This window comes from Pinus tabuliformis, chromosome 2_2 (assembly GCF_031772625.1).
Source record: "Pinus tabuliformis cultivar Carrire ecotype Pingquan chromosome 2_2, CPIR1, whole genome shotgun sequence".
NCBI classification, from domain to species: Eukaryota; Viridiplantae; Streptophyta; class Pinopsida; order Pinales; family Pinaceae; genus Pinus; species Pinus tabuliformis.
In genome coordinates, this window is record NC_142300.1 from 51,165,394 (window position 1) to 51,192,193 (window position 26,800).

The 26,800-nt window shown below is 38.1% G+C and overlaps 1 protein-coding gene and 2 pseudogenes across 1 annotated transcript; 2 read left to right on the forward strand and 1 right to left on the reverse strand.

Annotated features, from left to right (window-relative positions):
- Positions 1–9,341: 9,341 nt before the first annotated feature.
- Positions 9,342–10,167, reverse strand: LOC149191429 (serine acetyltransferase 3, mitochondrial-like). The gene has a single exon (XM_089406232.1). The coding sequence runs from the start codon at positions 10,134–10,136 to the stop codon at positions 9,360–9,362; it is 777 nt and encodes a 258-aa protein (XP_089262358.1). The 5' UTR covers positions 10,137–10,167; the 3' UTR covers positions 9,342–9,359.
- Positions 10,168–20,460: 10,293 nt separating this feature from the next.
- On the forward strand, positions 20,461–21,679 carry LOC149191430 (ATP-dependent DNA helicase homolog RECG1, chloroplastic/mitochondrial pseudogene; annotated as a pseudogene).
- A 3,485-nt stretch (positions 21,680–25,164) lies between these two features.
- On the forward strand, positions 25,165–26,383 carry LOC149191431 (ATP-dependent DNA helicase homolog RECG1, chloroplastic/mitochondrial pseudogene; annotated as a pseudogene).
- The last annotated feature ends 417 nt before the right edge of the window (positions 26,384–26,800 follow it).

Below are 26,800 nucleotides of genomic sequence, written 5' to 3' on the forward strand. Positions count from 1 at the left end.
ACTAGATTGTGACGATTTTGCAGCTACGACTCTACAAGTTCTGAGATTTCAACTAAATTGCGGAATTTGCGGACATGTACGCCATAGCTAATGTCGACGTCCTAGAAGTCCCACGCACTACTGGCACAAAAATAACAAACCCTCCGGAGACTAAGACGTGTGAGATGGGAACAAAAAATCAATCGAAGAATAAGATGTGTGAATTTGATCCCTATTAAAAACATGTTTCAATGCACATCTGATCATAATCAAATTAAATGATTTTTGGACCAAAAACTAGGATCATTGCACTGCCTTGCCACTTTACAAATTGCAATCAGACTCGGATTATTGCAGTTGCGTTTTTAATATTTGCAGGTTTTTATGAAGGTCGATGTAAGGACCATATAGAGACTATATACATTTTTTTTAAACAACAAATACTGAAGAAACGCATTGAAATTCAATTTATTTAACACACACATTCCTGCCACTCATTTCAGGAAACATATCATAACATTTTCATACTGTTAACTAAGATCAATAGTCATGAAATACATATGTACCGTTCACCAGAAGGCGAGACTCCAATTGCTCTGCTGTTGCTGGTATTCCCTTGTAGCTGGTCACCTCCGCGAGTGAATGATGACGCACTTGATCCGAATGCGAAGACTCACCGGTTAACCTCCCAGCCTACTCCTTGGGTACTCTTCTTCCTCGCGGACCCCCGAGCTGCAATGGGGTTGTACAATGGAGGAAAGCACTAGCTAGTAGAGGAGAGCACACCTTGGCTCAAGAGTCCCCTCTCTAAAAATCCTCTACCTCACCAAACTCACTGTAGCTTCGTAATCACTGCTCTGACAACATATCATCCATCCAACAATAGGGTTCCCAAAAGTCCTTTCTCCTATAGCTTGCCCCTTCTTTTATAAGAGTCCTCCTAGATGACACTTGGCATGTCATGCATAATTATATTTTTTTGATAATTTAATAGTTTTATTATTCACCTACCCATGTGTCACTCTCTCATCAAGGGTCACCCAAAATCATTTACTTAACTTTTTATTTAAAACTAATATTTTCCTCACCTCAACAAGATTCCTGTTTCTTCTCCTAGTTGTCTCTTTATTCCCCCCTTTTATTCCTTAATTTGTGTTCATTACTTGAAGTCAATTAATGAGTCAGGATTTTATCCCCAATCTACTCCCTAATTTAACTCAGGTTATCTCTTAGATGGGTATTCTTATGTTGGTTGATGACACATGGAGCTTCTCTACATTTTTCTAAATTTAATTTATTATTCTCATTTTAATTCACCTTCCTCTTTCTTAATTAGGTTTAAATTAGTTTTAGGATTAATCTTTATCCTTACAATTATGTTTGCCCTTTTTCCTGATTAAACCACATAATCTTCCTAGTACTTTCCAACATGGGAAGGATAGAGTTTTTAAGGTACTCTAATTTAATTCTTCCTATGATCCTCCTTATTCCAAGTTTCATTTTGATTTAATTACATTGGTTTCTAATCACCATTTACCCTTGATGTAAATTTACCTAGTTTTCATTCCTTGCTTATATTTATTTATTATTATTTATCTTTAAAGATTCCATGGGTGCCACACCTAATAGTTTATTTGTGATGTCAAGGGTGCCAATTTGGTTGTGCCCTTCAAGAACTTCCCTAGAAGTTCCAAGGGTGCCAAGTTGGTCGTGCCCTTCAAGAAATTCTCCTGAAGTTCCAAGGGTGCCACACCACTTGCCCTTCAAGCATCCAGTGACTACGAGGGGAAAGTATAGTGCAACATCATAGACTACTATCATCTCTTATGTTGCCTGCTATAGTGAGACTAATGGTGTCGGGGATCAAGGAATCCGCCTTGATGCGCGCCCCCTGGTAAAGTCCTCATGAGCGACCCAACTTTGGGACCTGCCCTCATGGCATCGTGATCTTCAAGGCGAAGGTGTTTCAACCCTTCCAACCCAAGTCACGGCGGGAGTGCTAGTGGGTGAGATCAGGGACTCTGTCCCACCCCTCCCATGTAGTTCCATCCACTTGTACAACCCCATCACCCATATGTGAGTCATTCGGTCAAGCAACTAATCTGTGCCTGCAACCATTAACATATCATCAGAATATAGTTAAACATATATGGCAGATTTCAAGATCGACTTAGACTTTCAAATATAAAAATAATATGAATTTTCATCAAACCAGGTGTCATCAACTCGTCATATGCGAGTGCCTCTGATGGTTTCCTGCCATACTCAATAATCATCAGTAACAAGGTTTCTCAATGTTAGTCATTGTCATAATAGCATCATTGACAATCCCTAGTCATTCACATCATTGTCCATTGTAAGCCTGAACTAAAGGAAGTAGGTACACATCCATCATGGCTATCATCATTAAACATCAATGGAAAAATACATATTTATTAATCTATCAACATCGTAACAGCAATTAGAAAATATACCTATCCATCAAATTTATCATCATCATGCTTTTAGTAGAGAGCATACATATTCTTTACTACCCTCATCATCATAAATTCAACTAGAGACCAAACTTAACTATTTAATGTTGCAATCATCAGAACACCAATAGATAAGATACATAAACTATTTAATGTTGCAATCATCTGAACACCAATACATAACCATTCATGCTATCATAATATCAATGGAAAGCATTCATAAACATCACAACCATGAATATCTCAATCACTAATAATAGTGTCAAGTGCCCGGATCCTCAACCTGAGGTCCTCAAAGAATAAAGTGTGGGCCTTATGGCTAAATAAATGTTTGTGTCATATCACTGTCAGTCAACTAGAGCGGGCACTACATACACCCCCTCTTAATAATAGACTTCGTCTCGAAGTCACTGGAATAGGTAAGGAAAACGGTGACGCATCTCCTCGACATCCTCCCAAGTAGCTGAACTAGGACTATAATTGTCCCATTGGACCTTGACCTGGTCCACCAACCGTCGTCTAAGCTGCAAATTTCTCTGGTCCAGTATGCAAACTGGTTCAGTCATCACTGCTCCCTCGTCCGAAACCTGCAAATGACCAAAATCAATAATATGCGAAGGATCTGAAATATAATGACGTAAAATAGACATATGAAACACATCATGCATACGTGCTAAAGATGGAGGTAAGGCAAGCCTATATGCCAATGGGCTTTTCCTTTCTAAGATTTCAAAAGGTCCCACAAACCGTGGAGACAAGTCTTCTCCTTTTCCAAATTTTATAGAGCTTTTTTGGGGCCTCACTCTCAGGAACACCTATCCCCCACTTCATAACTTTGGTCTACTCGATGAGCATCAGCATAGCTCTTTTGTCGATCTTGCACTTCCTTTAACCTCCTCCTAATCATGGTCATTTGTTATTCCATCTCTTGCACCACTTCAGGTCCTATTAATACTCGGTCCTCTAGTCGGTCCCAACTGAGAGGTGTTCTGCAAGGTCTTCCATATAAGAACTCAAATGGCGCCATCTTTATGGAACTCTGATAAATATTATTGTAAGCAAATTCTACGAGTGGTAAAAACTCCTCCCATCTCTTTTGTTGGTCCATCACATACATCCGAAGCATGTCTTCAAGGATTTGGTTTGTCCTCTCAGACTGCCCATCTGTTTCTGGGTGATGAGTAGTGCTGAAGTTCAACTGGGTTCCCAAAGCTTCTTGGAAACTAGTCCAAAATCTTCCAGTAAACACTGCTCCCCTATCGGATATGATCTTTCTAGGCACTCCATGTAATCTCATAATCTCATTAATAAAAACCCTCGCAATTTCTGGTGCCTTATATGTAGTCTTAACTGGTATGAAATGGGCGCTTTTGGTCAACGTGTCCACTACCACAAATATGGAATCATGTCTTCTTGAGGTCATTGGTAGTCCCACAATGAAGTCCATTGATAGGCTGCAATAAGCCTGCCGGATGCCTGTGCTCGGCTTTTACTCGCTGACACTCTAAGCATCTAGCTACCAAGTTCACGATGTCCTTCTTCATCCCTTTCCAAAAGAAGAGTGGCTTTAGATCCGCACTCATTTTCTTAACACCAGGGTGTGCCATGTATACAGCGCGATGTGCTTCATTTAAGATTAATTGGCGAATATCTTCATTTGGTGGTACATATATCCTTCCTCGAAATCGTAGTAGCCCATCATTATCAAGGGAGTATTCCTCATATTTTGGGACCCTCATTTCATCCTCCCTCAAACTTTTTCTAACCTCCTGATACCAGGCGTCTCTAATTTGTAATTCAAGCAGTTTCTCCCTCAAATTTGTCTTCAAGGGAATGACTGAAAATATCCGCAACCTCCTACTTAAAGCATCAGCCACCCTATTCACTGTTCCTTTGATGTAGGTGATATCGAAATCATATTCACTAATTAGCTCAGACCATTGTCTTTGCCTTGCATTTAAGTGATCTTGAGTGAATATGTGTTGTAACCCACAATGGTCAGTCCTAAGATCAAACTTCCTTCCTAGAAGGTAGTGTCTCCAAATTTTTAGTGCATAAACAATTGCTGCCATTTCTAGATCATGGGTTGCGTAGTTTTCTTCATGGGATCTGAGTTTCCTTGATGCATAGGCTATTACTCTTCCTTCTTGCATCAACACACAACCCAATCCTTCTTTGGAGGCATCAGTGCAAACCAAAAATTCTTGTTCCATATCCGGCACCTTCAAAATTGGTGCTGTCATTAATAACACCTTTAACCTTTGGAATGCTTCTTCACATTTTTCAGTCCAGATGAATTTCTTGTTCTTTCTTTGGAGCTCAGTAATGGGGTTTGCTATTTTTGAAAACCCTTCGACAAATCTACGATAGTATCCTGCCTTGCCCATGAAAATTCTTGTTTCATGAACATTGGTTGGTGTTGGCCATTCCATGATGGCCTCGATCTTTACTGGGTCTACTGCAATACCCTCCCCAGAGATAATGTGTCCAAGACAATGAATCTTGGTTTGGTAAAAGGAACACTTTGACAACTTCCCGTACAATTGGTTTTCTCTAAGACATTGAAGAACTATCCTCAAGTGTTCATCATGCTCTTCTGGGGTCTTTGAGTATATCAAAATGTCATCGATAAAGACTTGTAAAAACTTGTCTAAGTAATCCCGAAATATTCTGTTCATCAAACTCATGAAAACACCCGGGGCATTTGTCAGTCCAAAGGGTAAGACTACAAATTCATAATGCCCAAATCTTGTTTTAAAGGCTGTCTTCGAAATATCTTCTTCTTTGATTCTCAACTGATGATATCCCGACCTCAGATCTATTTTTGAAAACACCGTTGCCCCTTTCATTTGATCAAATAAGTCATCTATCCTAGGCAAAGGGTATTGATTCTTTATAGTCACTTTATTCAACTGGCGGTAATCAATGCACAGTCGCCAAGACCCATCCTTTTTTTTAACAAAAATCACTGGGGCTCCCCATGGAGATGTGCTAGGTCGTATGAACCCCAAGTCTAGTAGTTCCTTTAATTGGAACTGCAATTCCTTTAGCTCTGGAGCCGACATCCGATAGGGTGCCTTTGCAATAGGCTCCGAGCCTAGTTTAAGGTCGATGGTGAAATCAATTTCCCTCCTTGGGGGTAGCCCAGGTAGTTCTTCAGGAAATACATCCTTAAATTCAACAAGAATTGGGTGTTTATCAAGACCTTCAGAGTCACTCTTTTCGTTTAGAGTGACCACTGAGAACAATTGACACCCCTTTCGCCTAAATTTCATTAGTTGCAAGGAGGAGATGAACCTCAAGGACACCCCTCGGTTCTTTCCCCTTAATGATTTTCGTTGGCCCTCATCGTCCGTGAAATGTAGAATCTTGTCCTTGCAGTCTAGGAGTGCCTCATGCCGCTCCAACCAATCCATTCCTATAACTACGTCATAAACTCCTAGAATTGTCGAGTACAGGGATATCTTGGTCTTACATACACCCAGGTCCACCTCAAAATCCTTTACTGATTTTCCTACAATTCTTTTCATACCACATGCCATTTCTACATGTTTAAATTCATATTGAGGAATTGCTTTATGTTTAATCTTTGCTAATGCATTTGTAGAAATAAATGAATCAGTAGCCCCTGGATCTATTAAAATGACAAAAATCATACCATAAATATTACCTGAGGTTTCTAACACAGTGGACTGGTGTTCGACCTGGCGATTGTTCACCGCTGCATGGATGCGATGAGCTTTCCCCAGATCCCCCACTGTAGTTGCATTCTTAGTTGAGTTGATATTACCTGTCTTTTGAGGGCAATACCTCTCGTAGTGAGGACCCCCACAATTCCAACACCCCTTCCTAGGGACTTGGCTCCTACTACCAACTGAACTGTGAGTTGGTCTAGAACTTTGCTGGAAGGAAGATCGGTGCTGAGGTGGTGTGACTTGGTGTTGTCGCATAGGCTGGTGCGGTTGTGGTTGACGAGTTTGTTGCGGTACCCTACGCGAATGCTGAGCTGGATGCCTATATGGTGTTCTTTGACTTCTCCCTGGCCACCTTTGATGATTTAGCACAGGACCCCCTTGCAAATTTCCATGTTCCATATTGTTTCTACCTGGTACTCCTGATTCTGTGGGCCTTGATGACTTACTATGTGCACTGCTCATGATCTCCTCCTCTGCAATGATTGCCCACTGAACTGCCTCGTGTAAGGTGCGCGACATTAAGATTCTAACCTTGTTCCGAATGTTAACATTTAATCCATACACAAATTTGTTTACCTTGAGCTTCTCTGTGTTTAGGTGAGGGGCATAACGAAGTAATTCCATGAAACGTGCCTCATACTCTGGTAGGGAGCGACTCCCTTGCTTTAATGAATTGAATTCATTTAGTTGCCTCTCAAGGAACTCTTCTGACAGGTAACGCTCTCTAAATTTTTCTTCAAATAGCTCCCAAGTTACTTCTGATATATCCATCCCCAATTGGGTTAATAATGTCTTCCACCAAAGTAATGCGTTTCCCTTTAGCTGGAATATACCCATCTTGGCCTTCATGTTTGAGGTGTAATCTCTAAGGGTAAGACACATAGCCATGTTTTCCAACCATGCCTCTGCAGATTGACCATCAGTGGAACCCCAAAACTCTGGAAATTTTACCTTTTCCGAGTCTCGAAGTACATCATTTCTGGTGGTGCTTTGGGGTGTTTCATTTTGTACGATCGGTCCTCCATGCTCCCGTTCCAAACGGTTTATTAGTGCCTCAGACATGTGTTGGAATGATCTCATTAAGTTCAACACTTCTCCCGCGGGTATCTGCTCTTGTGTGGAGATGTTTTCCCCCTCATTAGGTGGGGTGGTAGGAGTTGGCTGTTGTGGTGGTGCCATGTTGTACCCTTTAGCTGCCCCACTCCTTCTGGTACCTCTCCTAACCATGGTTCACCTGCCACAGTTTAATACGATTTTTCCTTATAAAGTAAAAACCAATCAAAATAAAAATAAATAAAATTTATTAATGAGATACGGAAAATTTGAGAAATGCTAAATTAAAATTCTCAAACTTCCCGAATCTTGATAAATACTCCATGAAGAAAACTTCTTTATCACTCCTAACATATTTATCTTTCTAATCTTCATTATCACAACTTGCCTTTATAAATAAAACCTACTTTCCAATCATTTTAACTATTACAGAAAGCTCAAGTCAACTTTATTTTACTTATATATATATATATATATATATATATATATATATATTTTAAATAAACCAATAAAAATTATCAAAAATATAATTAAAAAAGATATTAAACTTCACGATTGTTAATTAACTATTTTATTTTCTACGAATCTCATTTTAGAGCTCAAAATTCTCATTTTTTTTTAGAGCTTTCAATTCATTTTAATTCATACAACTTGCCACTATAATTATTTTTATAAATAAAACATATAATCCTATTTACTAGAATAAAATTTCAGAAAATGAAGCGTATTTAGCATAAGATTTGGTATAATATCCACTCCAAAGTGTTTTCTAAATCTCAACCTACCTGACTGAGTGTTAAAAGTTATTTCATTTATCAGTCCTTACCTCACTTAACTATCTAATTTGTTATTATTTGAACCCGAGAACCATTCGATATAATAGGAAAAATTATCATGAATAAAATTTATTCATACTTTTAGAGAATCATATAATTTAATTTCCATAATTAATTTAGCTATCATTTAATTTCCATAATAAATTTAGCGATAGCAAATAAATTTCTAAAATATATACCATGCTGTGAAAACGATGTAGATCTCATTTTAGTTGATGGAGTACCATGCAACTCTAACAATTTGGCATTTAGAAACTTAGTGAAACCTCATAAATCAGTTTATTTCTATTTTAATTTAAGATTTATGTGTAATTTTTTTTTTTTCGTCTGTAAAGTGAAGAAAAGTTAATACTTCTTAAAATAAATTTTCCAGCGGAGCATTAATAAAACAAATTTATACATGCATTGAATTGCATATATATATATATATTTTAAACAAATTGCCCCATGATAAATTCATATAATTTTATGTTTTTTTTTTTTTTTTTTTTAACGAAGTTGTTTACAAATTTTTAAAGAGTGTTGATCATAATAATTTAATATTTCTCAACCTTATTCGACAATATCATTAAAATTATATTAATTATAAATCCTGGTAATAAAAGAACTATACGCATGGCATGAATGACATTATATTCGCTAATAGCGCAATAGTCATGAAGCGTTTCATAATATATTTATATTAACTATTGCATTCAAACTGTGCAAAACAAGGAAGTCCTGAAGTTTTGGGGTGGCGACCTGGTATTTTTTTTTTTTTTTGTTACCCCAACTGACACGACTGACAGCTAAATTTAATTTTCTTAATAACTCAAACTAATAGCTCATCGTAACTCATGTAGTTATCTCCGAGTATTTCGTCCAGTTAATAATGAAATAGCTCATCGTAACTCATGTAGTTATCTCCGAGTATTTCGTCCAGTTAATAATGAAATAGCTCATCGTAACTCATGTAGTTATCTCCGAGTATTTCGTTGCTCTGAAGATGAGGTAAGGAATTGTGTTTCAGAAATCCTCCATTTCAATTTCTGTTGAATTTGTCATTGCTTACAATTTGTGTTTCATAAATTTGTCATTGCTCGTTCTGTTATGATTTTAATCAGAGTAGAATACCTAAGTTTAAGCGCTCTCCCACATAATTCTGATGTTTTTTTTTTGCAGAGGGGAGTAAAATACATAAGTCTAAGCGCTATACATATAATTTCTGATGTTTTTTTTTGCAGGGGACTATATTTTTATCTTAAGTTTTTTTTATAGCAAATTAGAACGCAATTGGCATTGCTAATCCCTGGTGGGCAGGGAAAACATTTTTGGCAAGGAGACTAGATTACATAGTCTGACCACTCAGAGATGAAGGAGGTATGATCCATGGCTAAACTGTCAGTCTTGTCAAGCTTACCGCCAATTAACCGTGCTGGATTGCCAACGACCGTAGTATAAGGGGGCACATTAGTGAGCACTACAGACCCTGCTCCGATCTTGGCATCCTCCCCAATACTGATATTTCCCAGAACATTCGTTCCAACGCCAATTAGCATGCCATCTCCAATCTTGGGATGGCGGTCGCCCCCTTGTTTTCCAGTGCCTCCAAGGGTAACATTGTGCAGAACGGAAACATTATTCCCAATTATAGCAGTCTCCCCCACCACCACTCTAGTCGCATGATCAAACATAACCCCCTTGCCAATTTGAGCGTCGGGATGGATGTCAACCGCAAAAACCTCCGAAACCCTACTCTGAATTGCAAGGGTGAGAGGAACCCTTCCCCTGCTCCAAAGCTTATGCGCCACTCTGTGCGCCTGGCAAGCCAGAAAGCCCTTGAAATGGAGCAGGCAATGTATATAAGAAACGCATGCAGGGTCCCTCTCTTTCACAGCCCTAAGATCCGCTCTTATCGCTTCTCGGATCTCTTCATCTTCCAGTAAAACACCTTTAATGACATTGTAGAGGACGGTGCTTGAAAGAGTGCAATTTGAAAGCTTACTGGCCAATTGGAAAGCCAGGGCATCTTCCATAGATTTGTGAGCTAAGACCAAAGTGCACAGAAAACCTGCAAGCAGGGGTTCATCCTCTACATCTTTCCTCGCTTCGGCTTGCATTTTCAGCCACAAATTATTAGATTCTAGCGCCTCTTCGGCTTCAGAATGCGATCTCCAAGAAGATTCTGAGAGTTAGGAGCAGGGGTCTGAATTCTTAACAAAAAGGGATTTCTGTGAATCACTAAATTTAGACCAGTGGCAGCCATAAGAAGAATTTTCAACGCAAGGAGACATTGGTGCCTAAAATTTGTAAACCTGGAACTAACAGAGGGCTGCAATGAAATTGAAGCAATTGAAGCAATTGTGTGTATGAAGGCCAAGGGAAACGCGCGTAGTTATATATAGAAAGAGCACAGGAAAGAGCTGAGCGCAGTTATATATCTGAAGTTGCCTGTTTTGCAGGATACTACATTTTTATATGAAAGTTGTAACACGCAGTGTTTGAAAATTGAAATTTCTGCTGCAAAGGTATTCCTAATGATAGTGGAGATATCCTCCAAGCGGACAGGGTACATCACGGTCAGAATTGAGTTCAACGTTGTTTGGTGAATGGGACATGTAGTGAAACAAACATCTGCTGAGGAGCACGCAATGATAATTCATCTGTTGAATTTTTTTTTTTTGAGTTGTAATTGATATCTAACAACAAGTCATACATGCATGGGCTCATAGATCTCAAGGGTTAAACTTGGCTTTGATACCAAATGTAAGGACCGTATAGAGACTATATACATTTTTTTTTTTTTTTTTTAAACAACAAATACAACCAGAGAAGAAACACATTGAAATTCAATTTATTTAACACACATTCCTGCCACTCATTTCAGGAAACGTATCATAACATTTTCATACTGTTAACTAAGATCAATGGTCATGAAATACATATATACCGTTTACCAGAAGGCGAGACTCCAATTGCTCTGATGTTGCTGGTATTCCCTTGTAGCTGGTCACCTCCGCGAGTGAATGATGACGCACTTGATCCGAATGTGAAGACTCACCGGTTAACCTCCCAGCCTACTCCTTGGGTACTCTTCTTCCCCGCGGACCCCCGAGCTGCAATGGGGTTGTACAATGGAGGAAAGCACTAGCTAGTAAAGGAGAGCACACCTTGGCTCAAGAGTCCCCTCTCTAAAAATCCTCTATCTCACCAAACTCACTGTAGCTTCGTAATCACTACTCTGACAACATCTCATCCATCCAACAATAGGGTTTCCAAAAGTCCTTTCTCCTATGGCTTGCCCCTTCTTTTATAAGAGTCCTCCTAGATGACACTTGGCATTTCATGCATAATTATATTTTTTTTTATAATTTAATAGTTTGATTATTCACCTACCCATGTGTCACTCTCTCATCAAGGGTCACCCAAAATTATTTACTTAAATTTTTATTTAAAACTAATATTTTCCTCACCTCAACACGATTCCTATTTCTTCTCCTAGTTGTCTCTTTATTCCCCCCTTTTATTCCTTAATTTGTGTTCATTACTTGAAGTCAATTAATGAATCAGGATTTTATCCCCAATCTACTCCCTAATTTAACTCAGGTTATCTCTTAGATGGGTATTCTTATGTTGGTTGATGACACATGGAGCTTCTCTACATTTTTCTAAATTTAATTTATTATTCTCATTTTAATTCACCTTCTTCTTTCTTAATTAGGTTTAAATTAGTTTTAGGATTAATCTTTATCCTTACAATTATGTTTGTCTTTCCCCTTTTTCCTGATTAAACCACATAATCTTCCTAGTACTTTCCAACATGGGAAGGATAGAGTTTTTAAGGTACTCTATTTTAATTCTTCCTATGATCCTCCTTATTCCAAGTTTCATTTTGATTTAATTACATTGGTTTCTAATCACCATTTACCCTTGATGTAAATTTACCTAGTTTTCATTCCTTGCTTATATTTATTTATTATTATTTATCTTTAAAGATTCCAAGGGTGCCAAGTTCGGTTGTGCCCTTCAAGAACTTCCCTAGAAGTTCCAAGGGTGCCACACCTAATAGTTTATTTGTGATGTCAAGGGTGCCAGTTTGGTTGTGCCCTTCAAGAACTTCCCTAGAAGTTCCAAGGGTGCCACACCTAATAGTTTATTTGTGATGCCAAGGGTGCCAAGTTGGTCGTGCCCTTCAAGAAATTCTCCTGAAGTTCCAAGGGTGCCACACCACTTGCCCTTCAAGCATCCAGTGACTACGAGGGGAAAGTATAGTGCAACATCATAGACTACTATCATCTCTTATGTTGCCTGCTATAGTGAGACTAATGGTGTCGGGGATCAAGCAATCCGCCTTGATGCGCGCCCCCCGGTAAAGTCCTCATGAGCGACCCAACTTTGGGACCTACCCTCATGGCATCGTGATCTTCAAGGCGAAGGTGTTTCAACCCTTCCAACCCAAGTCACGGCGGGAGTGCTAGTGGGTGAGATCAGGGACTCTGTGCCACCCCTCCCATGTAGTTCCATCCACTTGTACAACCCCATCACCCATATGTGAGTCATTCGGTCAAGCAACTAATCTGTGCCTACAACCATTAACATATCATCAGAATATAGTTAAACATATATGGCAGATTTCAAGATCGACTTAGACTTTCAAATATAAAAATAATATGAATTTTCATCAAACCAGGTGTCATCAACTTGTCATATGCGAGTGCCTCTGATGGTTTCCTGCCATACTCAATAATCATCAGTAACAAGGTTTCTCAATGTTAGTCATTGTCATAATAGCATCATTGACAATCCCTAGTCATTCACATCATTGTCCATTGTAAGCCTGAACTAAAGGAAGTAGGTACACATCCATCATGGCTATCATCATTAATCATCAATGGAAAAATACATATTTATTAATCTATCAACATCGTAAGAACAATTAGAAAATATACCTATCCATAAAATTTATCATCATCATGCTTTTAGTAGAGAGCATACATATTCTTTACTACCCTCATCATCATAAATTCAACTAGAGACCAAACTTAACTATTTAATGTTGCAATCATCAGAACACCAATAGATAAGATACAGAAACTATTTAATGTTGCAATCATCCGAACACCAATACATAACCATTCATGCTATCATAATATCAATGGAAAGCATTCATAAACATCACAACCATGAATATCTCAATCACTAATAATAGTGTCAAGTGCCCGGATCCTCAACCTGAGGTCCTCAAAGAATAAAGTGGGCCTTATGGCTAAATAAATGTTTGTGTCATATCACTGTCAGTCAACTAGAGCGGGCACTACAGTCGAAGCTTGAGCCATGAAAATGTAGTTGTGTTCGTCCTTTTTCTCCAATGCTCGACCCTCAATTTGTTTATATGCCATATATTTTAACCATTCCATTATAAACAAGCATTTTTTGGTTTTCATTTATTGTTTTCACCTTATATATTTTTTTAATCGTTAAAATTTTGAATGGTTAAATATATATATATATATATACGAATATATATACTTATATATAATTTTTTTTTTTAATTCTATTTTATTTAAAAACAATTTCCTAAAAAAAATAAAATTGTAAAAAGAATCTAATTAGGATTTTTTTGGTTTTTTTTTCTTTTTCTTTTACTTTAAAGGAATTATTTTTAGAATTTTTTAGAGAAAAATCTAATTAGATCTTTTTTTTAAAAGAAAAAATAAATTATTTTAGCAAATTTTGAGACATATCAAATTGAAATTTGGAGATTAAATTTTGAGTATTTTTAGAATGAATAATGAATTTAGATGTCCTATTCAATTTTAGATCTGAGTTTTTTTTACAAAATTTCAAAGCTAACTTTATTCAATTTTCCTTTCTGATCTTCCAGGTCGCATAAGGCGCAAGAAGAGAGCATACTCAGGAATTTTGTCAACTCTTTATTCTTTTGAAATCTAAAATTAGAAAAACAAATTAAAAATATTCAATCTCAAACCTCAAATTTTAGCTCTAAAAACTCTGTTTGTTTTCCTCTCTTTCTATATTTTTGTGCAAAAGTATTAGTAAGTGAGGTGGCTCTTACTGCACCACCAAAAATAAAATTGCAAATAAAATAAAATCTAACTTAAAAAAAAAACTAAAAAACATTACCAAACTTGGTTTTATTTATTGGTTTTTTCCTACTCTACTGGAAATAGAAAAATTGGTTCAAGTGTATGCATAATTCCAGTGTAACCATGAGCGTAACATGAGTAAAAGGATATTCATGCTTAGGTTTGAAAAATATGCATTAAAGTACATCAAAGCATGTGTTGAGAAATGCAACAAGAATTCCAGTTTAATTTGTCCTTGAATTAAACTGAGAATTCAAATCAAATTCTATTCTCATAGCAACTTGTAAATAGTTAATTTAGTTTAATTAACTTAATTATCTTAGGAATTCCAAGTTGGAAGTCTTTCTTTAGCCATGTATATGTTCTCCCTAAGTTTTATGGGTCTAGTATGAGTTTAAATTGAGTTGGAAATTAGATGAATTGGTTTATTGAGTTAAGTTCAGTTGAATTAGTTCCAAATTGTTTGTGGAACTAATAGAGAGTTAACATTTAGTTGGTTCACTAGTGCATCCACAAGTGTCACTCTAGTTAACTGAAGATTCCCTCATTAGAAACTCATGCATGTCGATTCTAAGAAAGACCCAATTGAGACTAGAGTGCAGGGACATTGTATTATCAGTTGTATTATTTACTGGAGTGGAAATATCATGCATGCATTAGAGATCGATCCTATGTTTGGATTGCACAATTTTGGAAGCATGAATTCCCTTTAAATACGGGCTATTCATTCTAGGAATAATGTAAGAGATTAAGGGCTTGGAGAGTTGCATAATTGGCTAAGTGTTGGCCAAGAGCTAGCTTGTGAGTTGAGAGAGTTGAGCATACTTGTGCGGAATTTTTCTAGTGAGAACAAGCTTTGTATCTTCACTCATATTTATAATATATGTAATACAGATAGTAGGGTTTTGAGTAGTGGCTTTCCCTAGATACATCTCGTGTTATGTTCCATTGATTAATCTTCTTCTTGTTCATATTATTTTCCTCGATCTATTGGATTCCGCTGGTTGAAAGTAGAAGTAGATTCTTGTCATGTGCTTTAGTACATTGCATGATCTTGTGAATCTACAGGATTTTCTACACGGTATCGGAGCTGAGAACAATATATACTAGAGTAGATTTCGAAGTTTTGAGTTTTGGGTTACAGGTGAAATTTGAATTTGCAATACATACTTGAGTATCGGTAGATGGCGTTTTACAGTTTGTGGCTCAAGTATGCCTTGGAAGGCAACTCGAATTTTATAGCTTGGAGGGACAGAATGGAGGCTGTGTTAGAGGATAATGGATTGAAGGAATTCGTTGATCAAGAAATTCCTAAGCCAACAGCATCAGATGTATAGAATTTTGCTAAATGGAAGAAGTGTGTGGGCGAAGGCGAGGCAGATAATCCTTGAGGGAGTTAGAGACCACATTATCTCGAGTCTCCATGGTAAGCAAACTCTATATGCCATGTAGAAAGCATTGACAGACTTGTATCAGAACAACAGTGACCAAAGAAAATGAGCACTGAAGGACAAACTTCAAAAAATCAAAATGGAGAAAGGCGAGATGATTCCAAAATAATTAACCAAGTTCACTCAATCTCGTGATGAACTTGGAAGTGTTGGAATCATGGTTGCTGAGGATGATATGATGAGTCTTGCTCTTCTATGACTCCCAAAGAGTTGGCATAGTTATGAGGACGCTGTCAATGGTTGGGAGAAGCTACCATATTGGGAATGAATGTGGTCAGATTTGATGCAGGGGGAGATCAAGAGAAACACCAGGGATGGCTCTTCATCAAAGATTGATGATGAAGATAACTATGCCTTAGTGATTAAGGCAAAGAAGTGGAAAGGGAAATCTTCCCCTTCCAAATCAGATTCTTATCATGGAGGTAAGAAGAAATACATGATGAAAGTTAAGTGCTTTCATTGTCATGAGCTGGGCCATTTTGCTACAAATTGTCCACTCGAGAAGTTCAAGAAGAAGTCCCCAAGAGGAGCGGCGAGTGAGGCTTTGGCCTCTCAATTCAATTTGGACTTTTCCCTCATTACATGCATGGTGTCATCAATGATGGGAAGTGTATGGTACTTAGACAGTGGAGCTTAATTCTACATGACTCGCGACAAAGATTTATTTAGTGACTTGGAGGAGAAATATGTCTATATGAATATCGATATGGGTGAAGAAAGGAAGTATAGTGTTACTAGATTGGGCACGATTAATTTTCAGAGGGAGCATGGGACTCCAATCATCTTGAAGAATTTTATGTATGTGCCCAGGCTAAAGAAGAACTTGGTATCCATTTCCATGCTTGAGGATAGAGGCTATGATGTGATCTTCTTGAAAGGAAAGGCATTCCTTCGACACATAACCACAGGTCAAGTAAATAAGATAAGGATTCAGGTGAAGAATCTGTATAAGCTAGAGGTAGAGGAGTGTGCTTCTTTGAGAAAAAAAGCAGTAAGGGTGTAGATCAAAGCCGTTAGTGAGTTGTGGCATAGGAAATTGGGCCACTTGCATCAATGGGCTTTAAAGATATTGTAGCATATCTCTATCGGTCTTCCCAAAGGTACGCTTAAGGAAGTTGATACATGCAAGGGCTGTACTTTGGAAAAATACACCAAGTCTTCCTTTCACGAAAGAGACAGTCGAGCAAAGACTATTCTAGGGAGAGTCCATTTAGATGTGTGTGGACCATTCTCAACATCATCCATGAAAAAACACAGGTATTATGTTATATTTTTTTATGACTATTCTCCAGGGAAAATTTTAAGAACCCCCCCTAAATTTACATGTATAATAACTGGGCGAATCTCCATGGTATATAGGAAAAATGGAAGGCGATTTTATCAATAATATGATATGTATATATAATTTTTTGGCGAATCTCTCACCAGGCATGGCAAATATTTTACTCACGTATAAAATCTTGTGTTTATTGAATACGCAAATGAAATCATTGCATTTCTTTAAAATATCTTTTGAAATCAAAATTACTGAAATTACATGTCGATAACCTAGTGGGTGTAGAATAAAATTCACCCGTGCCATTCATAGAAAGCCTGAGAAAAAACCTAATACTATATATAAAACCAAGAAAAATTAAAATTCATCACTTCTAGGGACCTTGTAACCACCCTGCCAATACACAAGTATGTTCCTGTTTGCAGTTAGAAAAATACCCAAATTACAATCTGTTTACTCCAGCATATGTTGGAAAGTTATAGAAGGATAACTAGTGCAATCATTCCATTCCTTTTAGCCCTGGATTTGTTTCAGTTTAAAACAGAATTATACAAATATACTTGTCCAATGTTTATGCTTTAACCATTCAACTTAAGATGTTTTTACAATATAATTTCCTAAGTCTATTTAATATCTTCATTATCATAAAAACCAACCTATATCCATCTTAACTCCACATCTACCACTCTTAGGGGGATGAAATCTATTTATCCCTCTGAGCACTTGGTAGACCCAGAATTAGATCTAAGATGATAGAATTTCCCCTTTAAATAGTCTATGCTCACATGAATACCATGGTATTACCATGGGTCAATACCATGGGTTATCATAAACCTGGAGCTTAAAAATTACTATTAGTAATTTATAAAAATTAATAAAATTAATAGTTGATTTTTATTTTATTTTTTATTTTAACCAAGCTAAAATGTTTAACATACATTAAATTACAACATCCATTTTTACTCTTGATCGGATCAAATGTTTTTTCACTCTATGCTAGTTTTCATATCACTATATTTGATACCTCTCGGGGGTTAGTAGATCCAGAGTAAAGATGGATCTATGTTGGTTTAATTCCCCCATTTAAATAGGCTACATTCCAGGTGAATACCATGGGTCAATACCGTATGCCATTTTGGTGAATACCATGGGTCAATACCGTATGCCATTTTGGTGAATACCATGGGTCAATACCATGTGCCATTTTTATTTTTATTAATAGTAATATTAGGGTTAATAATGTAACAATCTAGTCCATGGTATTTGTCCCATAGTATTTTTCCCATAGGTTTCACCTAAATATAACGCATTTTTTGAGTGTTCGTAAATATAAGGTGACTTATGGAGTAAATATACAAAAATGTTTTATTTGTTTACCATACCTCTCGTTTATTTATATTTTTATTAATTTACCATACCTCTTTTACAAATATGGTATTTGGTCCATAGGACTCACTTAAATAAAACCTCTTTCTTGAGCCTTCATAAATAGAACGAGGGTTATGGACTAAATATAAAAAGAGGTTTTATTTATCTACCATGCGTCTAGTTTATTTATATTTTTATTTATTTACCATACCTTTTGAGTAAGTATAAAAAGATGTTTTATTTATTTACTATACCTCCACTTTACTTATATTTTTATTTGTTTACACCCTTGCATGTATATAAGGTGACTTATGGAGTAAATATAAAAAATGTTTTATTTATTCACCATACCTCTCATTTATTTATATTTTTATTAAGTTACCATACCTCTTTTATAAATATGGTATTTGGGCCTTTGGCCCATAGGATTCACTTAAATAAAACCTATTCTTGAAAATGGGCGAATGGATTCACTTAAATAAAACCTATTCTTGAAAATGGGCGAATGGAAGGTTGTAACTCCTAATTTCAAGGGCTAAATTTACCTTTTTTACCCTCTCCCTTAAAATAAGGTGGGCTATTTGAGGTGATTTGTAAAAATGTACTATGATACAAAATATTCGCCCACTAAAAATTTAAAACCCCTTAATTTCGCCAAAGGGAGAACATTTGCCCCTAAAATTTTCTATGCTATTCTCATAAATGTTGGATATTTTTCATGTAGAAAAAGGATCAAACTTTCACAAAGTTTTGTGAGTTTAAATAATTGGTGGAGAAAGAGTCGGGCAAGAAGGTTAAAGCTCTACGGAGTGACAATGGTGGTGAGTATGTCTCAAACAAGTTTAAGAACTTCTGTGCAGTAGAAGGGATTAAATAGGAGTTGACGACACCCCCATAATCCTTAGCAAAATTGGGTGGCCTAGAGGAAGAATAAAAACATAATAGGGGAAGCAAGGGTGATGTTGCATGATCAGGGCCTACCACTACACTTGTGGGTTGAGGCATGCAACACAAGATTTATGTTTAGAACCGTAGCCCACATCGGATGCTTGAGATGAAGACACCAGAGGAGGCTTATTCCGGTAAGAGGCCAGATGTTGGTCGCTTCAGGATTTTTGGGTCATCAGTATATTTCCATGTGACCAAAGATGCATGGAAGAAGCTTGAGCCTACAACAGAGTTGGGGATATTTTTGGGGTACCCTGATACACCTCACAACTATTGAGTGTACTTGTCGACCAACAGGATGAGAGTGGTTCGCAGGGATGTCAGATTTGATGAGGAGAAGGCCATGTGAGTTTCCCTTTGAGAAGGAGCTTGAGCTACATGTGGATGAAGATATTTTAGCTCCTAAGGTTGAGGCATCACATGTTGATGTGGAACAACCACATGCCAAGGATCCAGGAGTGGAGACATCCACTCAGGCAGAGTCTTCTAGAGAGGGAAGAAAGTGCACCGGAGAGGCTAAAAAAATTATTGGATGATGCATAGGAGAATGTGGGAGCACCCACTTCTCAGTGCAGGAAAAGGAGGTCACCTGAGAGGTACATTGGATACATGGCTCTTATTGTTGAATGTGTTGTGACAGAGCCATCTTCCTTTAACGAAGTCGTGCGGCAACTGGTTTGGGTTGATGCCATGGTGGAGGAGTATGACTCCATAGCATGTAACGTTGTTTGGGATGTAGTCCTAAGACCAAAGGATAAGTCAGTGGTGAGATTCTATTGGCTTTACAAGGTAAAGCAAGCTACATATGGTAGTGTGTGTTAGACTTCGTCTTGTATGTCAAATGTGAGATTGATTCTTCTTCAAAACCCTGTTTTGAAGAAGAAATCATTAAATGTATTTTTTAGAATATGTATCAAATTCTCCAGCTCTTCAAATGGCAGTGGTTTCATCAACTCCTATCCCTGCAAGCAGACAAAGAAAAAGCCCTCATTCAAAATCAGCAAATTTAAAAAGGGAATTAGAAAACAGAGTTTGTAATAATGTGTTGGAGCATAATTGGCAAAGAATATTGCAAAGAGGATTTCATCAGATGGTGGCAGTGTTCGCATCATTGATTATGGACAAATATGGAAGGCGCCCACTTCTAATGATTGCTGTAGGAAGAATGCACAAACTGCTTCACTTTTGAAGAAACAAGCTGAACAATTAGCTGAGATGGAAGTTCTTTATAAGGAAGAGCAAGTCCTTAGAGAGCGACACTTCAACATGATGGAAAATATGAAAGGTAGCATTTATGGTGCCAACAGAATTATTAGCAATGCAGCATCATGGGAACATTATTTCTATTCTAGAGAGGATAAGCAAAGATGACAAGCCTTCAGTAGTTGTTTTAACTGGTTCCACTCCATTAAAGGAGGCTCGTTTAATACAGAAGGGACTGGAGATGGGAGATATTGCATTGGTAGTAGGCACACACAAATTGTTTTCAGAAACTGTGAACTATGCCTCTCTTTGCTTTGCAGTAATAGATGAACAACATCGCTTTGGAGTGGAACAAAAGGGAAGGTTTAGTAGCAAGGCTTGCACAGTTATGAACAAGTCAGTTGCAAATGGCATCAAGTTAGAAGATGGGCAGTTGGTTGCAAATAAGACATTCTTTGCTCCACATGTTCTTGTCATGTCTGCCACTCCAATTCCTAGGACCATGGCTTTAGCTCTTCATGGAAATATGTCACTCAGTAAGATAAATGAACTTCCACCAGGTCGAATTCCTGTGAAAACACTTGCACTCCATGGAAACAAAGAGGGGCTCACTAAAACATACCAGATGGTCCAGAAAGATCTTGACAAAGGAGGAAGAGTTTTTCTTGTTTACTCAGCAATAGATGAAAGTGAAAAGCTTCCAGAACTTCATGCAGCTGCTGCAGAAATCAACAAAATATATAATGTCTTTAAGGTTTACAAATGTGGTCTCCTTCATGGTCGTATGAATCATACTGAAAAAAGAAGCAGCAATTCAACAGTTCAAAGAAGGAAAGACACAAGTTTTGCTCTCAACCCAGGTGGTTGAAGTTGGAATTGACATTCCTGAGGCAACAATGATGGTAATTATGAATGCTGAGAGGTTTGGAATAGCACAGTTGCATCAGCTCAGAGGTCGTATTGGAAGGGGCACTGGAAAATCTACTTGTATACTTGTCTCATCCTCTGCAATTGGATTACCGCGGCTGAAAATATCGCAGCAGTCTTACAAGGTCAGCGATTCTTTTCCATTTAAATGGATAAAAAAAAAGTGGAGAGAGGGATTCTATGTTACTTCTATGGCTTCTGCAGGAAGTAGATGGGGTGTTGTCATGTCCCGAAATGCAGGTTTTACAGATCAGGTCGTTAAACTCGATTTTCTATATCCTAGTGAGGGCATCCACAGGTGGTGGGATTATGGGTATCGTATCACTGCAACTGCAACGACATGGGACCAAGCAGCTTTTGTTTTGAGTGTTCCTAGACGATAGCCTACAGATGAAACTCAGGAGACTATTCACACATCTGCATTTCCGAGTACTCATGTTAAGGAAAAGGCCATGGACAGGCTTTGAAGGTGTGCGCTACGCCACGGCTTGTGTTAAATTGAACAGGCGCTTACCCACTTGAGGGGCGCTACCCACTTGAGCAGGGGCGCTACCCACTTAGCAACAGAGCCCAGAAATTTTCGTTTTTTTTTTTTTGCGCCCAGTTTTGTATCGAATCAGCTCCATCGACTTGCAAGGGGAAATTAGTGCGTTTGATGTGAATGTTAGCTGCTTTAGTAAAGATGGAGGCATGGTGAGAAACTATACCACAGTTGGCCGAGTATGCTAGAAATGTTAAGATAAAGTTGCAAATGCATCAGAGACGGAGTATGCAATCCTCGCAGCAGGTGAACAATGACTGTCAATCATCTCGCATCAAACAATAAACATCGTGTCTCAGTTGTGCAATGTCCATTTTCCTTCTGCATATCTTGTGCGACAGGATTTTGCTTATGAATTAGTTTTATTTCTGGTTACCTTACTGTTTTAAAGGAAGATGAAAGAATCATTGTCAAAGTCACTATTCATTGGCATCAAGTCCGGCCAGACAACCAATGTATTGGTAATTGCAAACGAGTAATTAGGAAGTTATTACATGGGAATGAGGCCTTACACGTCTGCTCATAACATAGATTTTCAGAAATCCCTTACACTTGCTCTGTTACAGTACCAAGGGAGTTCGAACATTCTGCGACAGAAGCCCATGCTTCCCAAATTCAATGATAATGAGCTCCCCTAATTGTTCATGAATGCTCTCAAGAGCCTAGCAAACGAGGAAAATCCTGTCAATGTGCCACAGACCATTGATAAGGATTTATTCTTCACCGTTGGACTTAATGTCGACAGATATAAATCTTCCAATCTTAGGAAGCATTGCCAGGGCCCTAACTGAGGAGTCGATGGGAAAACTACAGTATTTTCAGGGCATGTCGAGGTCCAAGGAGTGCCATGTCATAATTGGCATCTCTATTCAAACGGATCCAAGTAAAAAGTCAAAGTTTAAATTGGAACAAAGATATACATCACAGCCGAAGATATAGGATTTGATTCCTATTTCAAGACTTCAGTTAATGATTCAAAGGGATCTGCGCTCCAGTTTATTAGCCATCAGAGGATTTCAAGGGGAACGATCTTCTGTTTTAGGAAAAAGAAGTAATTCTATCTCTTTTTTTTGTAACTGCAGGAGAAATAGCACCCCTGTTTTTGGGTCGATCTGTTTCTCCTAGAATAGTTTATTTATTATATTAAAAATTCATTTGTAAAGGTTAGGGAGAGGAGAGAGTTCTGAGAGCTGGTGGAGAACAGAGAGTTTCATTGTACAGCTGATTGACAGAGATTTTAATGAAAATACACAGCTCTGGCTTTTGAGATTCCTGTGGTATGACAATTTAGCATAAGTTTTCCTTCTGTTTCATATGTAACCTGTTATGTTTTCATTTCACTTCATGATCATTTCCAATTGAACAAATGAAGTGTTTAGGTAGAATTCATAATATTTTATGCTCTGCCTATAAGTTTGTTCATATTTAATGTTTTCTTCTGTTTGACAAGGATTCATCTTCTATGCCCTTGTCAGCTCCTCAGCAGTCTTGCCAGTCCATTTAATCTCAATTTGATGTTAAATTTCTTGCCTACCTTGCCTCAGGAGATAATATGTGGTTTTGATTATATTTCTCTGTTTCAAGCTGCTCTTTGCCCCATGCAGCCCAGAAAAACCCCATCATTTTATTAAAAACCCCTTTTTATCAATTTACTAGCCTAAAATCAGTTTCTTTTAAAATCATCTCAACCCCTTTTGAAAACTTTTTGCTGAGATAGACTGGAGAGAGCCCTCTCCTGCCCCGTAGGGCTAGCTACGAGGCTAAGTGGTTTGATGTTATCGTGAGTTTTTCCTTCTTCAGCCTGAGGCAAATTCGAGCGCTAACATATTGGCGACCATACTGGGGTGAACATTCGACTTGTTGATTGTCTTGTCCCAGTACATGAAATCAAATTGCAGATCTGATGCTGATGGTGGACAACAGTCAGATACATATGCAGGCTGAACCATTCACCTGGCGACTCCAACTCGATCCAGACAGTCCAGTGCTCGCTGATCCATTTATGCAATGGTGGGGTATGTGGCAAACCCTGCACTTTGTGAAGCTCTAAACGAAGTTAGAGAGTGGTTAGTGGATATTGAAATTAATGAAGAATTTTTCAGTACCTTCCTTCAATGTTTGAAATCTCCGAAGTTTCATCTTGAAACTAAAACGGGTGTCTGTGAGTTAATTGTTGAAAGAATCGAAAAGGAGATTCAATGTTTAGATGAGCAAATCCAGTCATATGATTTCCAAGACCCTAAAAAGTTCTTGGAAATCCTTCCTCCTTCGCAACAAGAAATAACAGACTTGCCTACAGATGTTTACATTGACAGTGTGCAGCTGGAAGTATGTATTGCAGAGTTGGGGCAGCCAACAGAGTCCGGCTTCCGCGATCCAATGGCAACATACATGGACACATTTTTCAGTTTGATTGATAGATCAGGCTGTCTTGTACGTGACCAGGCTCATTACGTGCATGAAGGGCTGCCAACAATTACATCTGTGTCCTCGTGGAAGCATTCTCGAGCGGCATCATTCTCAGGTTTACTTGAATGGTTAATCTGGCATTTTAGTATTACCTGATCTATTGTTTGTACAGCAGAGTAGGGTAGCTTTTGTAAATAAATAAGCAGCCAAAGGGCAGTATTTTGTTCCAATTTTATTACAGTTCTAGTTTGAAGTTTGCCGAATTAGTCTTTCAATCAATTTAGTCAGTTTCCAGTTAATAAGTTGAGTCTTCAGTTGTGTTGATTTGTTGAAATAATTAACTCCATTGCCCAATGGATGGAGGCACTGTCTGCTCTCCCAAAGTTCTGCAGTTCTTGGCACCTCCACGAAGTGGCAGCTGCCATCCCAAGTGGAGCCGATGTTAGACTCCGTCTTGTATGTCAAATGTGAGATTGATTCTTCTTCAAAACCCTGTTTTGAAGAAGAAATCATTAAATGTATTTTTTAGAATATGTATCAAATTCTCCAACTCTTCAAATGGCAGTGGTTTCATCAACTCCTATCCCTGCAAGCAGACAAAGAAAAAGCCTTCATTCAAAATCAGCAAATTTAAAAAGGGAATTAGAAAACAGAGTTTGTAATAATGTGTTGGAGCATAATTGGCAAAGAATATTGCAAAGAGGATTTCATCAGATGGTGGCGGTGTTCGCATCATTGATTATGGACAAATATGGAAGGCGCCCACTTCTAATGATTGTTGTAGGAAGAATGAACAAACTGCTTCACTTTTGAAGAAACAAGCTGAACAATTAGCTGAGATGGAAGTTCTTTATAAGGAAGAGCGAGTCCTTAGAGAGCGACACTTCAACATGATGGAAAATATGAAAGGTAGCGTTTATGGTGCCAACAGAATTATTAGCAATGCAGCATCATGGGAACATTATTTCTATTCTAGAGAGGATAAGCAAAGATGACAGGCCTTCAGTAGTTGTTTTAACTGGTTCCACTCCATTAAAGGAAGCTCGTTTAATACAAAAGGGATTGGAGATGGGAGATATTGCATTGGTAGTAGGCACACACAAATTGTTTTCAGAAACTGTGAACTTTGCCTCTCTTTGCTTTGTAGTAATAGATGAACAACATCGCTTTGGAGTGGAACAAAAGGGAAGGTTTAGTAGCAAGGCTTGCATAGTTATGAACAAGTCAGTTGCAAATGGCATCAAGTTAGAAGATGGGCAGTTGGTTGCAAATAAGACATTCTTTGCTCCACATGTTCTTGTCATGTCTGCCACTCCAATTCCTAGGACCATGGCTTTAGCTCTTCATGGAAATATGTCACTCAGTAAGATAAATGAACTTCCACCAGGTCGAATTCCTGTGAAAACACTTGCACTCCATGGAAACAAAGAGGGGCTCACTAAAACATACCAGATGGTCTAGAAAGATCTTGACAAAGGAGGAAGAGTTTTTCTTGTTTACTCAGCAATAGATGAAAGTGAAAAGCTTCCAGAACTTCATGCAGCTGCTGCAGAAATCAATAAAATATCTAATGTCTTTAAGGGTTACAAATGTGGTCTCCTTCATGGTTGTATGAATCATACTGAAAAAAGAAGCAGCAATTCAACAATTCAAAGAAGGAAAGACACAAGTTTTGCTCTCAACCCAGGTGGTTGAAGTTGGAATTGACATTCCTGAGGCAACAATGATGGTAATTATGAATGCTGAGAGGTTTGGAATAGCACAATTGCATCAACGCAGAGGTCGTATTGGAAGGGGCACTGGAAAATCTACTTGTATACTTGTCTCATCCTCTGCAATTGGATTACCGCGGCTGAAAATATCGCAGCAGTCTTACAAGGTCAGCGATTCTTTTCCATTTAAATGGATAAACAAAAAGTGGAGAGAGGGATTCTATGTTACTTCTATGGCTTCTGCAGGAAGTAGATGGGGTGTTGTCATGTCCCGAAATGCAGGTTTTACAGAACAGGTCGTTAAACTCGATTTTCTATATCCTAGTGAGGGCATCCACAGGCAGTGGGATTATGGGTATCGTATCACTGCAACTGCAACGACATGGGACCAGGCAGCTTTTGTTTTGAGTGTTCCTAGACGATAGCCTACAAAAGAAACTCAGGAGACTATTCGCACATCTGCATTTCCGAGTACTCATGTTAAGGAAAAAGCCATGGACAGGCTTTGAAGGTGTGCGCTACGCCACGACTTGTGTTAAATTGAACAGGCGCTTACCCACTTGAGGGGCGCTACCCACTTGAGCAGGGGCGCTACCCACTTAGAAACAGAGCCCAGAAATTTTCGTTTTTTTTTTTTTTGCGCCCAATTTTGTATCGAATCAGCTCCATCGACTTGCAAGGGGAAATTAGTGCATTTGATGTGAATGTTAGCTGCTTTAGTAAAGATGGAGGCATGGTGAGAAACTATACCATAGTTGGCCGAGTATGCTAGAAATGTTAAGATAAAGTTGCAAATGCATCAGAGACGGAGTATGCAATCCTCGCAGCAGGTGAAAAATGAC

Bases quoted from the DNA above. Each gene is read 5' to 3' on its own strand.
- LOC149191429 (XM_089406232.1), bottom strand. From the start codon at position 10,136: ATGCAAGCCGAAGCGAGGAAAGATGTAGAGGATGAACCCCTGCTTGCA.